This window comes from Staurois parvus, unplaced genomic scaffold, assembly GCF_062004578.1.
Source record: "Staurois parvus isolate SC_StPar_1 unplaced genomic scaffold, SC_StPar_1.0 ptg000090l, whole genome shotgun sequence".
Lineage (NCBI taxonomy): Eukaryota > Metazoa > Chordata > Amphibia > Anura > Ranidae > Staurois > Staurois parvus.
The window spans coordinates 19,316,103-19,338,242 of record NW_028317886.1 but is presented as its reverse complement, the minus strand read 5'-3'; the positions used below and the strand labels follow the sequence as shown (position 1 = coordinate 19,338,242).

Sequence of the window (22,140 nt, the reverse complement as noted above, 5' to 3'; positions counted from 1 at the left end):
AGCAACAGGACGATACTCTAGCTTTAGAGTGGCGTGCACTGCAGTTAAAAGGGCCAAAAAAAATCTCCTTTTTTTGGGGGAAGAGCAGCAATAGACTGCAACTTCTCAGGGGTAAAGCTCATCAGTCAAGGATTAGAACAACTCAGTATCAGACAGACTCCGCAGCTGATGGCGAATCCTCAGGGAAAAAAAAAAAGGAAAAAGTTATAGAAACTGCAGAAGGCATGGAAACACACTTATGGCCCATGCAACCAGAGTCTGCAAATAAAATCATTGTAAAGTGTAAAGTGGGACAGAGAGGGTGGGGACAGTCTGTCATTCAGGAGCCCCACAGACAGGGCTGACAATACCGCTTGGAATCTTAATGCAGCAAAATCACTCTGTCAGCCCAATGGGAAGTTAGGAACACACTATTTCTGGCAGATCAACAAATAAATACTTTTTGTACTTGCAAATATCTTTAAATGAATAAAATATGGGAACTGTGCAGGCAGAGAGAGATGTACTGAATATGTTTGGTCTTGTTTGCCCTGACAAAAACCTAAAGACACCAGCAAAGCGACGGAAGGCTATGGTCAGATGTGTTATAAAGCTTCAGTTTATCATCACTCCCCCCCACTCCCCCAAAAGACTCAGGATAAGCAACATCAGAGACATGGGGCATATTTCCTTCTCCAGACTCCATAGACAAAGAGGCAAAAAACTATGATCAAGGGCTCATTGAGCACACAACTACAAATGGATTCTGCCTTGATATCACTATACAATGCTTGCTGATAAAAATTTGAAAAAAAACAAAAACATTTTACTTACTTGTTCCTTCTATGAGCAGCTCTTGGCCATGGCTACCCAAAAGAGTTCGAGACAGAAATGGTGCAAAATCCACAAAGATTTCCCTCAGTAGTGGGGCAGCCTTCTCCAAAGCATGCTCCAGTCTTTCTGTAATACTAGAAAATAAAGACAATCTGCTTAGAGCCTAGAAAGTGCAGCACAAAGTAAACCACAAAGTAAACCTGAAGTTAGCGTGCTTATAAAAATTCGACTTTGCTTTATACTGCATATTTCACTTTTATTAAAAAAATAAATAAATTAACCCTCCCTGGTTCTTTAACCTAGAAACTCCTTGCCTAGCTACTAATTTATCTCAGCATGACAGCCACTGCAGCCTATGTAGCGTACTTTTTCTGAGCCAAAATTTTCTTCAGAGTTGGCAGGATCTGTGCAATGAATCCTTAAAGGGCCATACGTAAACAAGAACTTCATAAAAACTATGGTATGTCATCCCCTGGGAGCTAAATGGACACCAAGGAAAAGGTCATAAGGTTAAATGTATAGTTTGGGGGGGGGCTCTAAAGTTAGTTTAAATAGACATATGATTATGAATTATAGCTCTAATAACATTAACAAACCCCCTATTTTTATTAACAATGAAAGGTGCTTCTATTGTTTAAAATACTCTATTTCCAATCATTGAGAAACAGAGGTCCTCATAATACCATGCGTGTGAATGATTTGTATTCATCAGAAATATTACATTTCCTGAAGAAGCCAGTCCTTAGATGAAGGGGCTGTATTTGTTTTCTATTTAAAAGTTTTTTTCCTCATCTCTTTTTGACCAGTGATCCTGCCAGTAATGAACTTCTTGTCCTAGGGTGGCAACATTCACTCACTGTATTGTATTTTTGGAGGAGCTGTATTGTCTCTTCAGGACAGGAATGTTGGGACTACAGAACTTCTCCCTCCTCACCATAATCTGGGTGGGTTCTCTAGTCTAAATGTAAACTGGACAGGGTTGATACAAATGCTTATGATTTCAGTGTAGCACAAGCAAAGAGCACAGAAAGTTAAAATGTCACTGGATTTTGGGACAACAGGCATTTTTCTGTAACTGAACCTTTTTAAAGAGAAAAAACAAAGGGAAAAAATAAACAGAGAAATGTGCTGATTCCATTAGATCTTTATTTGAACCTTCTAAATCATGTATTTAACAAAAATATCAATACTATGTATATATGTATGGCATCAGAAGCTGGTGTTTAGCAGAAATTATTTCTTGTAGGGAATTTGTATAACTGGTCAGGAGTCTGATATTACCAACCGAGTCAAAGTTTTGACCACTTCCCCATGCAAAATTCATACAATTGCAAGAAGTTTGTGAGTTTCCTGGCATGACCTACACGTTTCAAAACCCCCCTACAAAATTTAATGAGAATGAAATCAGAGCAGTCTACAACCTCTACAACCTCAGTGGAGTCCTAGTGTTAAAGTCTGGATGTGATAGACTTTCGCACATACACATGAGGTCAGCCCATCTCTACCCTTTGTGAAATTTGTGGGCAATTGTGGAGAGCACCAATTGGAGACACGCAGCCCCACAGAAATTTTTTTCTGATGTACACTGTTTGATGCAAGTCACTTGATTATATTTCTATTTATTGTTGATATACTTCTTTGGTATACTCCTCCTGTTCTAGTATGAAAACTATTGATTATACATGTATTACACAAATCATCAGTGAGAATAAACCCCCTGATGAAGACAAACGCTATCTGCAAGTTGTACAAATGAAAAACTCTGTTTCATCTGACACTCTCCTTGTGGAGCATTGGGTATACGTTTCAAACAACGGATCATTAGTATTTTCTATGTTTTTATGATGTTACTGTACTATGTCTGTGTGAAACTGATATAGCCTTATTGGCATATTTTTTAATGTTTTCCTGTTGAATAAAAAAGTTTGTAATTTTTATTATTGGGTGCCTAAAAAGCCCAGTTACATTCCCCACCTTTGTAAGACTATTGATTTTGGAATGTGGTACCACTTTTTTTGGTTGGGTACAGGAACATATAATTATAATCCTATGTAAAATTATCTGTACATATTTCCCTGTCTGAGTATATATTGGTATCACATGTATTATTGGAACTATCAGAGCTTTATGTGTTTTAGGATGTGTTTTTCTTTTTAAGATTTGTATTAATAAAGAGTAAAAGAAAAGAGTTTTTATATACTTTATCTCTTGGCGGCGTTAACGTCCCATGGAAGAAAAATAGGATGTGTTTGATCAATGTAAGATGTTGCAGTATTCTATATAGACTATGTCTTCTTGAGTCTTCACTAGAAACGCGGCTTTTTTGCAACAAACCTGTCTACTGTTAGTGTCATCAAACAACTCTATCCAGAAGGTGTGGTCTTTGTCTATATATTCTATATATTCAGTGGCAACATGTAGCTCTTTTTGGACAGCTAATGTAGGTTATAATTAAACCATTCATAAATTTTAAATTGGTGTAGTGTCTGAGTGCAGATGTATGCACTTTGACCCCAATTGTTGCAAAAGTTACCCAACACACCACAATGAAATTTGAGACGACTTTTGGCATCAAAGGGTCAACACTTGCGCTAAATTTTCTTGGCAGTTCAGTCTTGGACTAATTAGCAGTCATCTGAAATCAATGCCAGTTGCAGATTTTTCTTCATACAATGAAAATGAATTTTAGTAAACTGGTGATCTTTTTCAATGCCAAACACATAGGCATTCACTTCTTTTTTTTCTGAGGCCCTTGGGCTTCATTCACATAGATTTACTTACTTTACCTTTACCGTAAAAGGAGGAACAAGTGTTCCGTGCATCTTTGTGCAGGCAGTCCCATTCATTCTAAATGGAACACAGCCCCTGTTTACAATTTGACAGCCACGTGGGTTTGTGTCCCTGAATAGAGACAGTGTGCGGTGAGGACATGCACACTCAAGGCTGTCAAATTGGGATCAGCGACTGTTTGTGTAGCCATTGCTTCCCAAAAGACAGGCAAAGATTGCTCATTGCACATGTTTATGTATAGGTATGCCCATGGATATGAGGCCTTAGATAGCTCTATTGATCTTGGAATGAGGACACCACACACATCAGTAAAAAGGGGAATACCAGACCCTACATATCTTAGACTTAAATAAGACAAGTTCCACCTGCAAACTTCCTAAGAGGAGCAATTCACAGGCACCTAACCTTGAATAACAGATTCTAACTTGCTTGGATTTAACCCATTCACTTCCATTGATGTAAATCTTACATTAGAAACAGGAAATTTACAGGTAAGTCAAAATTCCTCTATCAAAATACAATACACAAAACAGGCAACTTATTTATACATCATGGGTTATAGACTCATACCTTCAGGTGTCTGGACTAAGCTTTTGAGGACATGCCCCGTGGGTCACCTCTCCTATAACCCTACCCTACTAGAGGAGTCCTCAAGTTTTTAGCAAGCAATACTGAGTAACAAGAAGAGTTTAGTGTGGGTGTCCTGTACTGTTCTTGAAGATATCGACTTAACAATTTAGTTAAAATTCCTCTGATCTTTATTCATACATAACAGGACATCCCCAAGCAAAGAATACATTGGTGAGCATAACCAGGCAAACAGAACTGAGTCAACAGGAAACAAAAGAGTTAAACCCCAGGATCAGCGCTAGCACTGCAAACGTTTAGTTAAAAGCTGTTTCTGCAGAAGACTGGACATCCACCAAGTAAAACTTTGAAAAAGTGTAAACAGAAGACCAGGTGGGGGCCTTATACAATTGGGCCACAAATCTAGTAGAGTGGGCAAGTAACAACGCAGAAGGAGATATTTGCTTTTCAGCATACGCTCCTGTAATCAAGTTCCTTATCCACTGTGCAATGGTGGAATAGGGAATCTGCTTGTCCAATAGAAAACGTACATTCGAATGGCTCTGACCATCCAGGCAGTATAGAGATATTTCCTTTGGAAGCTTAGGAGCAGGGCACAAGGATAGCAAAACAAAGATGGAATGCTAAAACCACCTTTAGAAGAAAAGATGTTTTTTGGGTGTAATATAACCTTGTTGTGAGGAAAAGGCTCTTTACAGGAAAGGGCCATCAATTCAGAAACATGTCTGACAGTAGCCAAAAAGGCTACTTAGTTGGCAAGCATCTGTAAGGGGATATCCCTAACGGGATCAAAGTTAAAGTTATTTTCTGCAAGTCAGAGAACCAAACTAAGGTCCCAGGGAGGCACCAGATGCTAGAGAGGACGCATGATGCAAGAAACACCTTAACTAAATGGTTTTTTAACAAGAAAATGCAAGCCCAAAGGCCTATGAAAAATGATGGATATGGTTGAAACCTGCCCTTTGAGGCTGCTGAGAGCTAGAGTCTGGTCAAGACCTGTTTGTATGAAGGCCATGCGAGGGACTGAATTTACTGCACTCATAGTAAGATTTCCAGGTATAATAATAAATCTTCCTGGAAGTAGTTTTTCCTGCCTTCAGCAAGAGAGGAAGCAAATACTCAGAAACCACTCTATCCTTTAAAGCAATTTTAAACCCAACCCAAAAATGTAATACATTGCAGCCTACCAATCATTAGATGTGGTGGCTGCACTAGTTTATTCTTTTTTTAGTCCTTTTCTCTCTGTTGTCACCTGGTGATCACAGATCTTGCCAGTAACACGCTAGTCCTTTTCCCTCAGTTTTCATCTAGTGAAGGGGGGGGGATTGTTCAATGGACCAGCAGATTTTGAAACACTGACAAATTGCCACCAATCATCAGCTAACAATTTATTAACAGTTACATCACCAGGTCTTTTTCCTTTTAGGATAAAGGTTTTGCATGAATAAAAAAGGTGATCATTCTAACATTGTAAGCACCCGTCAGTGGCTTGTCCCATCCCTGTAACTGTTACATTTGCAAGAGAGCTTGATCTTTTGAAAAAAACAATAGACTTACTGGACAGATCACCAGGTGAAAGTAAAAAAAAAGTCTAAAAAAGAAAACTAATGCAGACACCACATCTAAGAATTATAATATAATACAATATAACAAAAGGTCTACATTTGGGAAGAGAAGGATTGGGGCTGCTCTGTGCAAAGCCACTGCACACAGCAGGCAAGTATGACATGTTTTCGATTTAATTTTTAAAATGCCTTTAATATCACTTTAAATCCAGCTGAAATAAAGGTAGAGGATCCCTGGTTCTGGATACAAATGAAGTGTGCTGTTGTATATGAAAGCAAGGATGTTCACTTTCAGAATCCCCCATTTTTGGACCAAGCGGTGGCGGCTGAGATAGTCAGTCTGCAAGTTGTCCACACTTGAGATGCAGCCTGCAGAAATTGCTGGCCAGTGAGTTTCTGAACACGATGGAAACTGACTGGTCTCCTTCAAGGCAGCCAGGCTCCTCTTGCCCCCTTGATGATTGATTTGTATGTCACTGTGGTGACACTGTCAGACTGCACCTAAATTGGGTGTCCCTTCAAAAAGGGGGCTCCAGCACTGGACAGACAGCCTATCAAGATAATGACAGGGTGTTTGGCCTCATCTCCTGACCATCTTCCCTCAACTGTCAAGGACTGGAAGACTCCTACCCCAGCCTGACAGACTTGCATCTGTTGTAAGAAACTTCCTAATATAGAGAAGGAAGGATTTCCCCACTGTTAAGAGCTGAAGTGCTGATCTACTAGAACAAGGACTTTCTTGTTTGGGAGCACAAGAACATGGGAAAATCCAGGGATAGAGCCTACTTTTTCCATGCTAAAAGAATGTTAAGATGAACAATCCTTGAATGGAATCCGGAGAAAGGTACTGCCCCGAAGGAGACCACTATTAGGCCCAGAAATCTTATGACAAATCTCACCATGGGATTTCTTTTGGATCCCAGTAGAGCATGAGCTCTTAGGAAGAGAACATTCTTTTCTGTAAGAAAAATCCTTGTCTGGGATGAATTCAGGACTAGGCTCAGGTAGTCTAGGGGCAGGGTGGACTGGAGAACAGATTATTTGTAATCCCTTTTAGTTTATTTCCCCGAGTTAAAAGAAACAAAGTATCCTTTAGCTCTGGGGAAAGTGACAGCTAATTCTGTAAGCTATAGTAAAGGGAAAAAAAAGCCGGCAATTGCATTTAAAAATCGGCACTGACATACACTTCGTATTGTGAAAAAAATCCGTAAAAAAATTGTAAACCGTGGCATTATTTTCAATGGATTTTCATTCATAAACCGAAAATTACGTTAACCAAGGTGTTCGTAAATCGAGATACACCTGTATTTGAAAGAAGAAAGAAGTGAGGTGGTAGAGTTTTGAACTCTATCATGTACCCTTTTGAAACCAAAGATTGAACCCACAGATCTGGGATGTCTGTGAATCAGAGAGATGCAAACAGTAATAGACAAGCTCATATGCATAGGAGTGAGGGCACCCCTACATTGTGAAGAAGGTTTTGGAGAGAGTATTTGGTGGCCTCTGCTGGCCAAGCCTTATGTCGAAACAGGTAAATTGAGGTTTAGAAGTTGAAGCCTGAGTAGAGTTTGGAGGTGCTCTAAAATCAGGGTCATACTGGTTGTTCATTGCCTTAGTACAGATATCTGTAGTTGGACATATATAAATGTTGCATGTCTGAAATAGAGCTGGAATTGGATGTGGGGACCAGTATTTAAACTAGATCATGCTCTTGTACAAATGACACAATCACCACTCTGCGCTTGAGTGCCCTGTGGGTCTTTGAATGAATGTTTGCCTGTTGGTTAGAACTGGCTCTCCTTTGTCTAGTCTCCACCATCACTACAAGTGAGAGCGTTTCCATGTGGGGTACTCAACGCGTAGAGGGTAAGCGTGCCCGGTAGGAGTAAAAAAAAAACCCAGGGGTAGACCATCTGCAATGAATCCTTGTGGCAAAAGGGCAAGAGGAAGCATCTCAGTACCTTATAAGGGCTGTAGGCAGAAATGACCTTAGCATGTGCAAGTAGTGGTGTGATGTAACACCTAGTTGTCCACCTGAGTCTGAGCAGTTTAGTGACAAGTTTGAAAATTCACTCTGTAAAGTGAATACCTTCCAAACAGCCCCAATTTACACAGTAATGGTCAAAGATACCAGTTCAAGACACTGGAGTATATAAAGTCCAGGCTTCACCTGTCACAGGGAGCATACCCCCCGAAGGGGGTCTACAGGAACTGGATTCCATAGTGATGGACTATGATCCTGGACAGCAGCTTGTGGCCAACTCAATACATAACACCAAATCCCAAGTTGAGCTCCTCATGCAGGATCCAGTGCCTAAAGTAACATTAAACGGATGTCCCCACGGTCTGGGTGCAGCTCCCAAGGTTTCACCGAGATTGCACAGATCTGGGTGTATGGTTTCTGCATAGGCACTAGAAGACAGTGAGGGTTGATTGATGAATTGAAAGATAAAACAATTAAAAAAATTAAACTGCTTAAGCTGGTTTCTTCAGGAAGGAGAAGAGGTCCATCACTTACAAACACTAGTACTCACAGCGTGGGGTAGGGCTATAGGGAAGGTGTTCCCTGAAAAGCTTGCCAGTGTCCAACTGTCTAAGGATAAGAGCCTATAACCATGGTGTATAAAAAAGCTGTCCATAAACAGACTAGTATATTTTCAAACAAATGTTTGTATGTATATTCTCTGTACTCAACGATTGTTGTCCGAAAGTCACTTGAAAATTTTGCTTGCTTTTCACATTCACATTCAATTTTGGAAGAAATGGGCTGTACCCAACAGAAACCACAGACATGGTTTGAAACTGGTTCATTTAAGAAAAATATTCCATCCTGTTCCTTTGAATTTTCTCACCATTGCAGTCAAAAAGCAAAGTAGATTTTATCCCACTAATGATTATAAAATCAAATGAATGTTCTTAAAATAAAAATATTCAAATATTTTACTAGTGTATTGCAAGCTTAAGTTGCCTTTGTCCTGTATTGTACAACTAGTATAAGCTCACTTCCAGATGGCCAAGTATGTAAACCTTATGTCCATGGCATTTCCCCTTCTAGTATAAGTTGACCGCAGCTATTCATTTATTGGTGCGCACAAACACACCAAGGGCAAACACAAGCCAGCAGATGTGTTAAGGTGCGTATAAAATATGTGCTGTGCACATGCTCTACAATACTTGTTACAACACCTCACAGTGCTTCATTTTTTAAATGCGTTGTTAAAATTACAATTATTTAAATCTATAAACAGAGGCACATATGTCATTATTTTGCAATGCACACCAGTTCATTGCACACAACATTGTGAATCCAGCAATACCATGATGAACAGGTGCGAGTACAACCTCAAGAATTTTAGTTCAAGTTGTTATAGTTTTCTAGGTTTCATAAAAAAAAAACCACAATTAAAAATGGACAAATATTTATTTATTAACTCAATATAGAACAGTTTGTTATTTAGATTTGGTAGGATCTTTCTAAGTTGTGTTTGTTTGCGATAATAATGGTTTTAGTGTATATTTTTTAGCCAGCATTTTGTGTTAATAAACATTTGTGCAACTATCACTGGACCTAAAAGTTTAATAGCAGTATATTTTTATTATATTGGGAAAACGGAAAGTTTGATGGGTCCTTTACAAAACTTTTAATGCCATAAAGGGAAAAATAACAAATTATACATTTCAAAAATGATCTGGTCACCTGAGGTTAAAAGTGGAGAACTGGGCCTATCAGTGAAGGGGTTATGGTGGTGGCAAATATAGATGTGTATTTACTTTTTCCACATCATAAATCTGCATTTTTTTAATAATTTAGTTCATGAAAATGTACTGTATATACCATGTCAGTCATATACAGTATATCAACTGTTCACATATATCACCTTTACCTTTGGGCACCATCTGAAAGGTGTTTACATATATCACCTTTACCTGTGGGCACCATTTGAATCAATATCTAAAGTGTGCCTGTTCAATTAGTTTAAAAAACATACCCCCACCCCCCCACACAAATTTATATCATGTGTCAGGAAAACTTCTCAGAAGTGACACATGCTGATAGCAGAGGAATGAAGCACCAGAGAGAAACACTTAGAGCTTTCCAGAAAGACAAGTCAACACTGCAGAGAGCTGTGCTCTGTTCAGACTTCATCATGACTGAGGTTTACCACTTTAAGGGCCCAAGAAACACCAATGGATCTGATAGAACGGGCCCTAATAAGTAAAGGAGCCTGTTCCCTGAGGGCATGAATCCTGGAAATGAGCTGCCTGAGCAACCTAGCAATGGTGGAAAAGGAAGCACTGAAGACACTAGCAAAAAAAACTGGAGTCTCACAGAATGAGTGGAATTACTGTATATCAGGATGAAGTGAGGACACTCCAAGTGCTTATGGCTGAGCACATCTGCTCAGGGTTTGATTTACCAATGGTTCAGGGAAGCCTTTTTGAAATTCGGCAAACCTCAGCTTAGCAACAAATCCCATACAAATGTCTATGGGCTCATTCACACGTGTATATCCTATGATTAAGTGTCATTTATTCAGCATTTATATAGCCTCATAACCGGCCTTTAATGCCTGCCATAAATATTAAATAGCACCACATAGTGCTGTTCACACAGGAGTGGTAGCGTTGTGTTAAAAATTAAGCATCATGTCACTTTCATGAGAAATTGACGCTTGTCAGCTGCCTTCATTGATTTCAATGGCAATGCTGTGCAACCACACCTTAATAACTCCTTTAACATTTATGGCGTGTAAATGAAGCATTTAGAAAGTATTAACTGGGTACTGGGGCAGAGAAAGTGGAGGTTTCTGTATCCCAGAATGAACTGGGAAATAATAGAGAACTAGGACAGAGAAGCTCCAGCAGCTTCCTGTGTGTGCAGAGCATCAGTGTAGTAACACCAATTGCTTCTGTGTGCAGGCAAAAGTATCAGGGCAGCCAGCAATAATACCAGTGCCAGGTAGGAGCAGAGGCATTGAGCACTACTTGCCAAACCAAGTGTCAGAGATCAAAGTATATGAAACCATCTTACAGAGAATTCAGAAAAATGCCTGCTATCAAACCACAACCTAACCACGTTTCAAAGTGGATCACTTTCTCTACACATCACTTCCCCTTTAAGCCCTTTCCACTAGAAAAGCAAGACTTTCATGGGCTTTATCAAACCTTAATAAACACAACGAAAACACATCATAAATGCAATAGGCACGTTAATGAGCATTGTTTCATTCTTCATAAATTAACACGTGTACGGGGCCCTATGGGTGGGATAAATATTGTCAAAAAAAGGAGGCACCGGGAGCTGGAAACAATTTAAGGGACATGTATCAATGTATAGGGGAAAAAAAAAAAAAAAACACCCCTAGTGCACCCTTATATAACTCCACCCACTCCGTGGTTCTCCAGAATTTGCAGCAACCAATAAAGAGAACAGAAAGCAGGGACCCGTGTCCTGTACTGTATTCCAAGATATGGAATTTACTGGTAAGTCAACATTTCCATTATCTGAATCGTACAGGACAGAAGTCAGACTTTGGGGCGTACTAAAGCAATAACCTGAGGTGGGGAAACAGTATGGTAAACAGCAGCACACAGGCCCACAAAAAGGTGTAAGTTGGAGGAGAGTAGAAAAATAAAAAAACTGGTTTATAAAACTTCTCCACAGGAGATGTCCATCATCTAAGGACACAAGAACACAAAGTGGGTAGAGTTACAAAAGTGTGCACTGGAGGCATTCCTAGCAAAGCCTTTGCCAGTCTCCAATTACCTGAAGGTATTTGGCATTTACCTTCACGGTCTGTGACTTCTGGCTCTGTGTCCTATACTACACAATTAAGATAATTTTGTTTTAAATATGGTATTGCAGGATTTTTTAATGCAGCTTAGAAAGCAACATTAAAAACACAATATTGAACACAAATCCTTTCTATAACATGCTTGAAGGATTCCATAAACCTACACAGGGTGCTGCTACAGTTATCAGGGACAATCTCAGTAACAGCATAAATATACATCATATATTTGGCTTTGAAATCAATTTTTGTTTCCTTTACAATTAGCTTGGATTACATACAACAGCAATCTGATAAGTGGTCAGTATGGCCAGAATTTTGAAATTGGCAAATAATTCATTATGACTGGCCCTGTTCTCCCCAATGTAAAACTGTCCTGCTGCAGGACAATTTCTAAAAGTCTCATTAAGAATCAACCAACTTCAAATGATACAGCAGTTGGCCAGCTGCAGGATCTGCAATAAGGGAGAACTGGGAAATACACAAGCAACGGGCAGGAGTTTTACTAGAAGAATTAAAAAAATCAAAGATGAAGAAGGCTACGCAGTACTGAGGATACTCTCATAACTGTATATATGGAGTGTAAGATAGATAGCACTGCTTTCTCTGACCGAAAGACTTAGTAGATATGAAGAGAGATTTGGTGATGTTACTACTATCTGGCTCTTCTTGCTAGAATTTAACCTGAGGAATAGAAAAACCTCTACACAGACACACAGTGAATTCAAAGCATAGTAGGTCAGTAAAATCAGCTGCAGTGAGACTAGAGACAATACTGATGACTAAATCATTTGTGCTCTGCCTGCTTTTTGGAGAAAAGCTTCTAGAGTTCAGGTCTGCTTTGCCCAACACAGCAAAACTTGATCTAGGCATCAATCTTTAGATTCCAAAGGGTTAAAATACAGTAGTTGCAGTAATAGATGGTCTTCCATAAGGCTCTCAAAATGTGGCAGTTGTGGTACACCATTGCAATAATGATTTTCTCAATTTTATATGGGCAGGACGCAGATAGAAAAGAGGAAAAATAGGGTTACCAGCTCAGCCTAGCTACAGTTAGTGGTGTAACAAACCTCATGTGAGATGCAGAATCTTCTGGAACGGATGCAACAGCTTGGACAGATGGCAGTTTTGAATTAGAGGATCCACTACCTAAAAAGAAAAAAAAAAAAATAGCACAAATAATACGTCTTTTTAAGATCTGTTTAGTGTCACAAAACATTACTTAACCATTTTATGGACATCATGTTTCAATGGAAAAAAAAAGCCCAGAAGAAAAATCAAGTGTTTTGATCATGCCAATAGATACATTCACAGAATTTTGCAGCATGAGTTAAAGCGTCTCCACAGACAAAGCCTGATAAAATCTACAAATGCACATGTGGATAATAAGTACAGTAGCCACTTCAAACATGTGGAATCAAGCTGACTTATCTCACTCTTATCCTTTCACTGATAAACTGGCTCCTTCAAACTGACAGTTTTACAGACACTCACAAGAACATAAAAGAAAATGCAAATAGATCATCTGTCTAGCACCCTTCTCCATGCAGTTTACTGAAAATTCACAGTCCCCAAGGCTCTACGCAAATAATGTCTTTTGCAATAAAGTATCATTTAAGACCTTCTCTCCTTTCTGCTGCCTCATAAAAAGAGTTCATGTATTTTTATTTACTATGAATGGTTTTACATTTCACCCATTAAAAACACATTTTGTACTTTTTTACTTTTAAAGAAATTATACTTAAATGGTGAATGCAAGAATGCAGAAAGACCACAGAATATCCAAAAGATATTATCTAAAATGAGTTGTTTTATCCACAACAGCTAGGCTAGCCATACACTTTTAGAATTCTCATGGGCTAAACAAGAGAAAATAATGAAGGTCCTCCATCCATGATAAACACATTGGATAGAGGAATCTGCACAGTTGGCTATTGTATACAGTCAGCACCAGTGGCTGTCTGAATATGCAAACAGTGACTGCAGTTCCTGTTCGGCCAATAAATTTGGTTTAGACTGCTTTTAAAATTTTGGGTGGTACCAACAGGACTGCTCAAGCTTCAATTACAGCCAATTTATCAGGGAAAGGACAAAATTCAAGCAGAATATGACTAGCACAAAATATTGCTCCTCCTAACAATGGTGAAAAAAAGCAGACCAAAAGATTATACCTTCCTTCACAGCCTCAGTGCCCTTCCTGTTGCTATACATCAGAATTTTGTTTCATCTAGGGATCCAGAGCACCATCTAAATTGCAGGAAGTTTTAGAGAAGAATAGGTATGTTTTCTAAATTCCTTGCTAATGTAATGACCGAAAAAGTAAAAAAAACAGCCAAACATCAGAAAACAAAGTTTTGTTTATGGAAAACCGCTTAATCAGGGTAGGTGCTACGGTTAGACCTTTTCTTTTACCATTGGAAGAGAATTTATGTTAAAATTTGCAGCTTGTAGACATTTTCATTTAGTCCTCTTTGGGAAAAGCTTTCCCAGCAAACAGGAAAAAAAGAATGTAATGAAAATGTAAATTTGCTACAAACTAAAGCAGATATATGATTCCCATGACAGATAGAATGAAGTCATGCCAGTGCCCTGTGAGTAGAAAACCTAAATCCTCTTTGATCGCAATACGACTGGTAGACTAAGATGTTTAGCAATGTTGGTCAGAAGCTCAAAAATGTAAATCCTTGGACTTTGTACAACATTCGTTCGTACTAAATGCTGGAAATCAAAACACGACCTGCTCAAAATCTTTGGATGGCTTCTACATTGTTCATCAGACCTTTAGTTGGCCTGCAAAATTTTGTCATGACTTTTTACAAAAGAGCATCATTGTGTCTATTGTATGACAAGAAAGAGGAGCGTATTTCTACCCCACCCAAAAAAAGGACAAAACAATAGCTTTTTAGACTATAAATCATAAGCAATTGGACAGACACTGTTGCACAAAAAACTGAAGATGAAATTGACGAATTACAAATCATTTAAAATAATGGAGCCACCCATTTTGTTTATTTTATTCTGTGCACTTTATCCCCCCTTTTTTCTTTATGGTTACCTGTGGTTCTGTAGGGACTGCTACGTTTTGATATATGACATGTGGACAGTCTATATTATCATTCTTTATCAGTTAACTTTCCTACTTGCTGGCCAACAATTCTCCATTGAACCACAAGTAGTACATTGCCTAGTGTTACAGAAGCACTGTTAGAATGCTCTTACGATGGATGGTCTATCTGTTTTTCTACTTTCTGGTGCACTTCCCTATGTACCAATAAATTTCTTTTTGCCTTTTGTAATTTTTGTATTGTTGCTCTGTACAAAATCCTAATAAAAAGTAATTATAAAATTATAATGAAGCCACCCTCAAAACAAAATAAAATTGTGTCACTGTCTCTTTAAAAAAAAAAATTTTCACTGTATTTGATGTAATTCTGGTAAAGGAAAAGCAGGACTTAAAGTGGAACTACACTGCATCTGAGCACTGATTTAGAGAGTGAAGTTCCAGCTAGGGGCAGACTGACCATTTGGAAAGTCGGGCACTGCCCGAGAGCCCGGGGTCAGTAGGGGGCTCCTGGTACCTTTTTCATAGGCTTTTTTGAGTTTTGGCAAGGACACAGGGGTCCCATGATCCCCTATTGCCCGGGGGCCCCATGAGTTGTCAGTCCGCCCCTGGTTCCAGCTTTTATAAAATCTCATAGCCAGATAGTTTTGACAAGATTTATATCAGATGGCTAGTAAACAAGACTATGCCAAATGTTCCTTTTTACAGAAAAGGCTTGCTAGACTCATTTGGGCAACATTAGCACAAATTTTGTGGTTACCAGAGCACAAATTATGAATGAGGTATATATAATGGATTGCTGTATAATATACTGTCTATTCCAGTCCAATATACTACAAGCATCCATAGAGTCAAGTGAGCCAAATCCCAACTAAACTGCTACCAATGACTATGGACCCAAAGTGGATTAGCTAAGGGGACAGTGTCAGAGAACCAGCTTAGGTCTTGAGAATTATTTTTCATCAAATCATAGAGGACTTGAATGGAGAATGTTATGGGACATGTCCCATTGTTTCAGTGTTATTCTCAAAATGTGTTAACAGTTGCTCACATCAGACACAAAGGGACAAGAATCTCTCCATTAGAATCAGACAGGCTACTCAATTGGGCCAATTTAGTATTTTCTAAATGGCAACCCACCTCAGGTGATCCTCCTAGGTACTGTATTTGTAATTTGTTCAGTGGAAACCAGTTCTGTTTGATAAAAGTTGATCCTTTATTTGTATACTGTATATACAGCAATCAGTCTTAAGGTAAAAGTAATCAAGAGGCTTCACAATAGCCCGATCGCATTTACAGGGCACCACTGTCAACTGCTGAAGGAAGAAAATTTGACAACGGGGTTGTTGAAATTCAATAGCCACAGATGGATATCCATTCATCTGCATTGTATAGCATGGATGGAGGAGTCTTAAGTTGTCTTTTTCATTAGGCAAAAAAAATAATACAGTGTATGGCCAGCTTCAAGAGGAACAATCTCTTGGTGAGGTGGTCACAATGGGATTACTACAATTTCATCACTGTTAAGTAATGACCATTTATTCCATCCAGGCAACACACTGACATGACTGATGCCCACCTGCAAGAGCTCCAAAGCAGAACAAGAGGGCAGAGCAATTTAGGCTACTCCTGCAGAACTATGAAATGTTGTAAAGGTTTGCCACTCTGAGGATGGTGCACATCTTGCTACTCATGGATAGCGCTAGTCCGATTAAGGATCTAGCAATCAATTTAAAAGAGTCGTGGAATATGAGCTATCATTGACAGCAAGGGAAAGGTCACCAAAAAGTTATAATATTTTCACCTAGCTCATATAACGTGTTCTTCATTGGTTTCTATATGGTTGCTGCCTTCTAACAAATAAATTAATTCTGACACAGTAAACCAGCCATAGCAGGTCACTAATTAATACAAAGGGAAAACAAGAAACTGATAAAAGCCTGTTATGTTTTCAGGCCAGTCATCTAATCATCTTGTTTCTGGGCCAGTCATCTTTTCGCAGAAAGCTCATGTGAACTGTGATCATAAATAGAATGGAATGTTTTCTTTGGACTATGAATACATTAAAAATGAATTTGCATTGTTATGATTATTAGAATAATTATCATAATTGTGTTATTTCTGCTGTGTAGACAAATTAAATGTTTAACCATGAACAGTCTTATAGTAAAAATTTTAATTTCATCTACAAAGCAAAAAAAGCTTTTCTTTTCCTTCTGCAATGATCACACTTATTTATGTTACCATTTTGCCTAAATTTCTCCTCTTGTGTTCTAAACCGACCACCCTCAGTTTAGTCTTACAGATTATATTAAAACACCACAATTATTAGAATGTTGTGCAGGCATGAGATACATTTTCACAAGATGCAAAATAGTACACCAAGTGGATTTTACAAATATCACTGCTATCATATAAATGCTAACACCATATTGTAGCAAAGTATAAGGCTTCGTTCACAGACATGACTTTTTTTTTGCCTGTGTTCAGCAAGGACACAAAGGAAATAACTGTTCTCTATGTGCTCTGTTCACACCACAACACTAGCATCACATGCAGGGTTTTTTCTGAGCAGGAATCTGCAATGTGTATGCAGTTTTCTGCATGGAAAGAAACGGACGTGATATCAACATTGTGGTGTGAACAATGCAGAAGAGAAAGTGATGACACGGAGTACCTGTGCACAAAAAAAGGAGCATGAAATATGTCAGCGTGCATAAAAACTCACTGAAACACGCATGAAAACTCATGTAAATTTGTGTCCCTGCAAGTGAAATCTGCGCCTTTTTTCCATCAGTAATGCACGTATGGTGTGAATGAGGCCTAAGTGCTGGTCTGTTCATTGGGAATTATGCTAGAACACCAATACATAAGTCAAAGTATTATAGAACATCTGTTACATATCATTAATACTGTAGTCTAAAGCAGGATTTATATCCTCGGGGAAGGTCATGTATAGGATTAAAAAGTCTTTGGGATACCATATATTTGTAAACTTGCCACCTCCATGTATGATTAGAGAGGAAGACATACCTGGGTATGCACCAATTGCTGATCAGGAACATCAATGTGCGCTGTTTTGCATTGCGTTAAGGCAATGCATCACCCAGACTTCAACATCAGAGAAAGTTTTTTTTGGGTTTTTTTATGTACTTATTGTAGTTTATCCAAACTTCAAATAAATGTATTCATATCTTTCTTACCCTATCTACTTAGGGCTGTACAGTTTATTGATTACTATATAAAAATTGCATGATTTGCTACATATCCAATTTGAATCCAGTCATAATCCATAAATTGTTTAATCTTCCAAAGATTGGACTAGTCTGCATGAACATAGACAAATAATAAATGTTCACGATTGGCAGGATTTGCCAATTCACCTATTCATAGAGAAGAAAGGTAAATACAGGGGGTGGACCCTTCAAGAGCACATTATGTACCAGTATATACACATGCTATAAATTTACTTGCAATATTTATACCTGATGAGTCTTTGTCACCCTCTGCAGACTGAGAGGCTTCTAATGATGACACAACACTGACTGCTTGAGGGATAGGAACAACAGTAGATGCAACAGGAGCCGTTTTCTTCTGTGCTATAACAACACTCCTGAGAAAAGGATGAAAAAGATAAAGTGCTATTAAATGCCATTTCTGAAGCATTCAGTACAAAGACTTTTGAATAATGAAGAATTTGAACATAACTATACAAAAAGCACACACTGAACTGTGCCATTTCCACAAGAAATACACTTTCCTAATGCCTATAAACTTAAGAGGATCTGAGATTTGGTTACATATATAAATATAGCAAATTGCACTGAATATTTTGCATAAAAACACACACACTAAATATACCCAATATAAATGAAGACCTCTTCACATTACTACAAAGAAGCACATCTGACATTCACTTCTCTCTATAAACACATTTTTCATTATTTTTGGCTTAAACTATAACTAGGTTGCATCACTAACCATCACAAATCAAATCTGCTCTCAAGGCCAGCAAAGCTGATTATAACGTTGTCCTCTGAGACACCTTGATTCTTGATGACATGCAAGGCTTCCTTCCCTCTAACAAACTCCATTTCCTTAATACACAAGTCATCGTACCATGACAAGTGAATAAAGCAATAGCCAATTATTCAGCAGAAACCTTCTTGGCCATTAGGAACCTAATCCCATAAATCAGATAGCTCTTTCTATACAATGCCAATTGCAAGTTCCACCAAACTGCAAAATTCAAAATTAAGCTACACTTTAACAGCTCGCTGTCATATTTAAAAGCAATGTATCTTTTAAGTAGCCAATGTGAGGACGGCAGTGATTTCAAAGAGGGGCTTACATCACTTCTGACAGAACAAGGGTGAAAAGACCAGTAACCATAAATATTCAGAGGCATAAGGTCAGTGTGTTATTAGTCCCAATTATGCTGGACTGTAAGGAGGCTTTGTGGTGCAGATAATTATTACCTGTTGAATGAGTACAGATCACCAGACCTGGCCAGAATACTTCTTCACTCAGGACTATGTGTTTATAACAAAACATATTAACATTTACAGCAATGATACACATTATGAGAACTAGTCTTGTGTGAGTTCAGAAATTGTCTAGTTGTGTTCATGACCTACATGGACAACAGAATATATTCAGCTGGAACCCAAAAGACTATTAAGAGGTACCTGAGACCACAGAAAGCAGCTGTGAGAAAACATCATCCTACTCTTACCTCCAAAATAGAACGCCTAGGAGCCTCTATGCTTACAAGCACTGAATAATAGGAAGACCATAGCACCAATGCCCAACCACTGTCTATGCCACTAAGAAAAAGCACCAATTCAAAAACATTCATTTTAGTAAGCTGGATTAGGTAAAAGTTGCTAACAGCCTTCATGAAAAAATATAAAGGTGTTCAGGAGACTAATGCAACAGAAGATACTTAAAGCAAAGTTAGGGACATCAGAGCAATATAAAATAGCTGACGTCCAACTCACTAGCTCTGAAGAAAAATGCTAACAACTTTGCTCTCCTAACACTTTCATTTTCTGTGAAGGTATGGATTTTTCTAAGGAATAAAAAGCTATGAGAACTACAAAAAATGCTTGTTTTGAAGCAGATAGTATTAAGTCACTGGTCACACAAGTAGTTTCCAACATACGTTTATTAAAGTACCATTTTCGCTAAAAAATACACATGTCTATACTTACCTGCCCTGTGCAATAGAAATGCATAGAATGGCCCTGATCCTCATCTTTTTGGGTCCCCTGTAGGCACTCCTGGCTCCCCCTCTTCTTGGTGCCCCCAATAGGAAGCCAATTCCCATGGAGGCATTCATGCAGGCTCGCTCCCGAGTCCCACTGCTGCGTCAACTGACATTTGGCACACTGGCACACCCCATTCCCCCTGCTGCTATAGATCTGCCCAGTGAGGAGGGGCAAAGCCAGGAGAGCCACAGCTCTCAAACACAGTGCTGGATCATGATGGAGCTCAGGTAAGTATAAAAGGGGGGCAGGAGGGGATTCTTTTACACAGAAGGTTTTTTTATTTTTTAACTTAACTCATAGAATACATATAAGGTAAAAAAAAATCTTGCTGCTTTAGAACCACTTTAATAAAATACAGTGGAAAAAAGTATGTGAACCCCCTAGAATTAACTGGTTTTCTGCCATAATTTGCCATAAAATACAATCTGATTCTCATCTAAGTCACAACAAACACACACAATGGGGGTTATTTACTAAAATTGGAAAGTGCAAAATCTGGTGCCCCTCTGCATAGAAACCAATTATTTTCCAGATTTTATTGCCAAAGCTTAATTGAACAAGCTGAAGTTAAAAGCAGATTGGCGACCATGCACAGCTGTACCTGATTCTGAGTGCACCAGTTTTCATAAATTTACCCCACTGAGCTTAGGCTTATATTACACAAATTCCAATTTCTCACATTTTTATTGAACACACCAAAGTGTTTAGGTATCCATCAGTCGTCAGCTAGACAAATTAACTATAAATGGAGACCGTTTATTACTGTTACTACTCTAAATAGAAGTGGGCACCCAGCTAAGATGGCTCCCAAGGCATAACACAGAATCCTCACTGAGAAAAGAGGAACCAATGAGTAACAGATAAAGGCTTGAAACGTTCACTGGAACTGGCAAACATCCCTGTTCATAAGTCTTTGAACTGGCAGGGTGTCCATGGCAGAACACCAAAAAAAATTGCTGCATGTAAAGAACACCTTGGCAAACTGGAAACCTACTGGGAAAATGTTTTGTGCACCGATTAAACAAAAGTTGAATTGTTCAGAAAGAATACCCATCACTATGTGTACAGCAAAAAGGGCACAGCTTACCAACATCAAAACATCATCCCAAAAGGTGAGTTATGGCTGAGGTAACCATCATGATTTGGGCTTGCTTCACTGCATCAGGGCCTGGGCACTTGCCATCAAGGAGAAAATGAATTCCCAAATTTACTAAACTATTCTACAAGATAATGTCAGGGTGGCTGTCTGTAAGCTGAAGCTTAGACGTTGAGTACTGCAGCAGGACAATGACCCTAAGCATCCAAGTAAATTAACCACAAACTGGCTTAAAAAAAAAAGTGCCTTTTGGAGTGGCTCAGAGCCCAGATCTTAACCCCATAGAGATGATTTGGAATGCCCTCAAGAGAGCAGTTCACACCAGACAGCCTACAAATGTGTCTGAGCTGAAGCCGTTTTGTGAAGAGGAATGGTTTAAAAATACTCCCGAACCTTGTGCAGGTATAATTCAGAGCTACCGAAAGCACTTGCTTGAAGTCACTTCTGGCACTGGAGGTTCGACCAGCTATTAACTCCAAGGTTCACTCACTTTTTCCTCCAGCACGGTGAGAGGTGAATGGGTGTTTTCAATAAAGACACCGGAAGTAAACTAATTAATTCTCAGGGGTTCACATACTTTGTCACTTGCCACTGTATTCCAATTGTCTACTCTATTTCAAAAACCAAACATTTTTACATGCAGAGCAATGTTCAAAACCCAAGGAGTCTCGAACAAGTATCATATGTATCCTTTCTGACACTAGAATTTCAACCTTTCTTCATAAGGCTGTATCTGTGCATGACCACCCTCGGCACAAGAGGTTTTTTACTACACCTAGATCATCCTGCTTTGGTTTCCTTCTATGATCTAATTGGGTGGTGGAGTGACCAATTATGAACTATAGCTGGCCAATTAGCAGCAAGGACCCTTCCAGCAACTCTCACCGAACAGCTCTGTGTACAATAAGTAGCAGAGCAATGCTATGGGGAACTGTTAATTGGATTCTTTAACCACTTGCTGACTGCTCTATAGCAGATGAACTGCTACAGGGCGGCTGTTCTGATAATAAAATCCAGCACACTACCTAGTAAAATCACCACACTGTACATAAAAACATTGGTTAGGCACACAGTTAACCCTGGTCCCAGGAGTGTCGGTGTCAGACTTTCCACCGCAGTATCAAAGTCCCACTACAAGTCGCTGATCGCCACTACTAGTATAATT

General features: G+C 38.8%; 1 protein-coding gene across 2 annotated transcripts in view; it reads right to left on the bottom strand.

Moving 5' to 3' along the window:
* LRBA (LPS responsive beige-like anchor protein) overlaps nucleotides 1–22,140 on the bottom strand; it is a 970,380-nt gene that overhangs the window by 688,463 nt on the left and 259,777 nt on the right. For both annotated transcript variants that reach the window (XM_089670467.1, XM_089670468.1), the window contains exons 30-32: nucleotides 18,095–18,222; nucleotides 12,619–12,697; nucleotides 814–947 (exon numbers count right to left, since the gene is read on the bottom strand). In XM_089670467.1, the coding sequence (XP_089526593.1) occupies nucleotides 814–947; nucleotides 12,619–12,697; nucleotides 18,095–18,222 (341 nt within the window). The remainder of the gene's footprint in view (nucleotides 1–813; nucleotides 948–12,618; nucleotides 12,698–18,094; nucleotides 18,223–22,140) is intronic.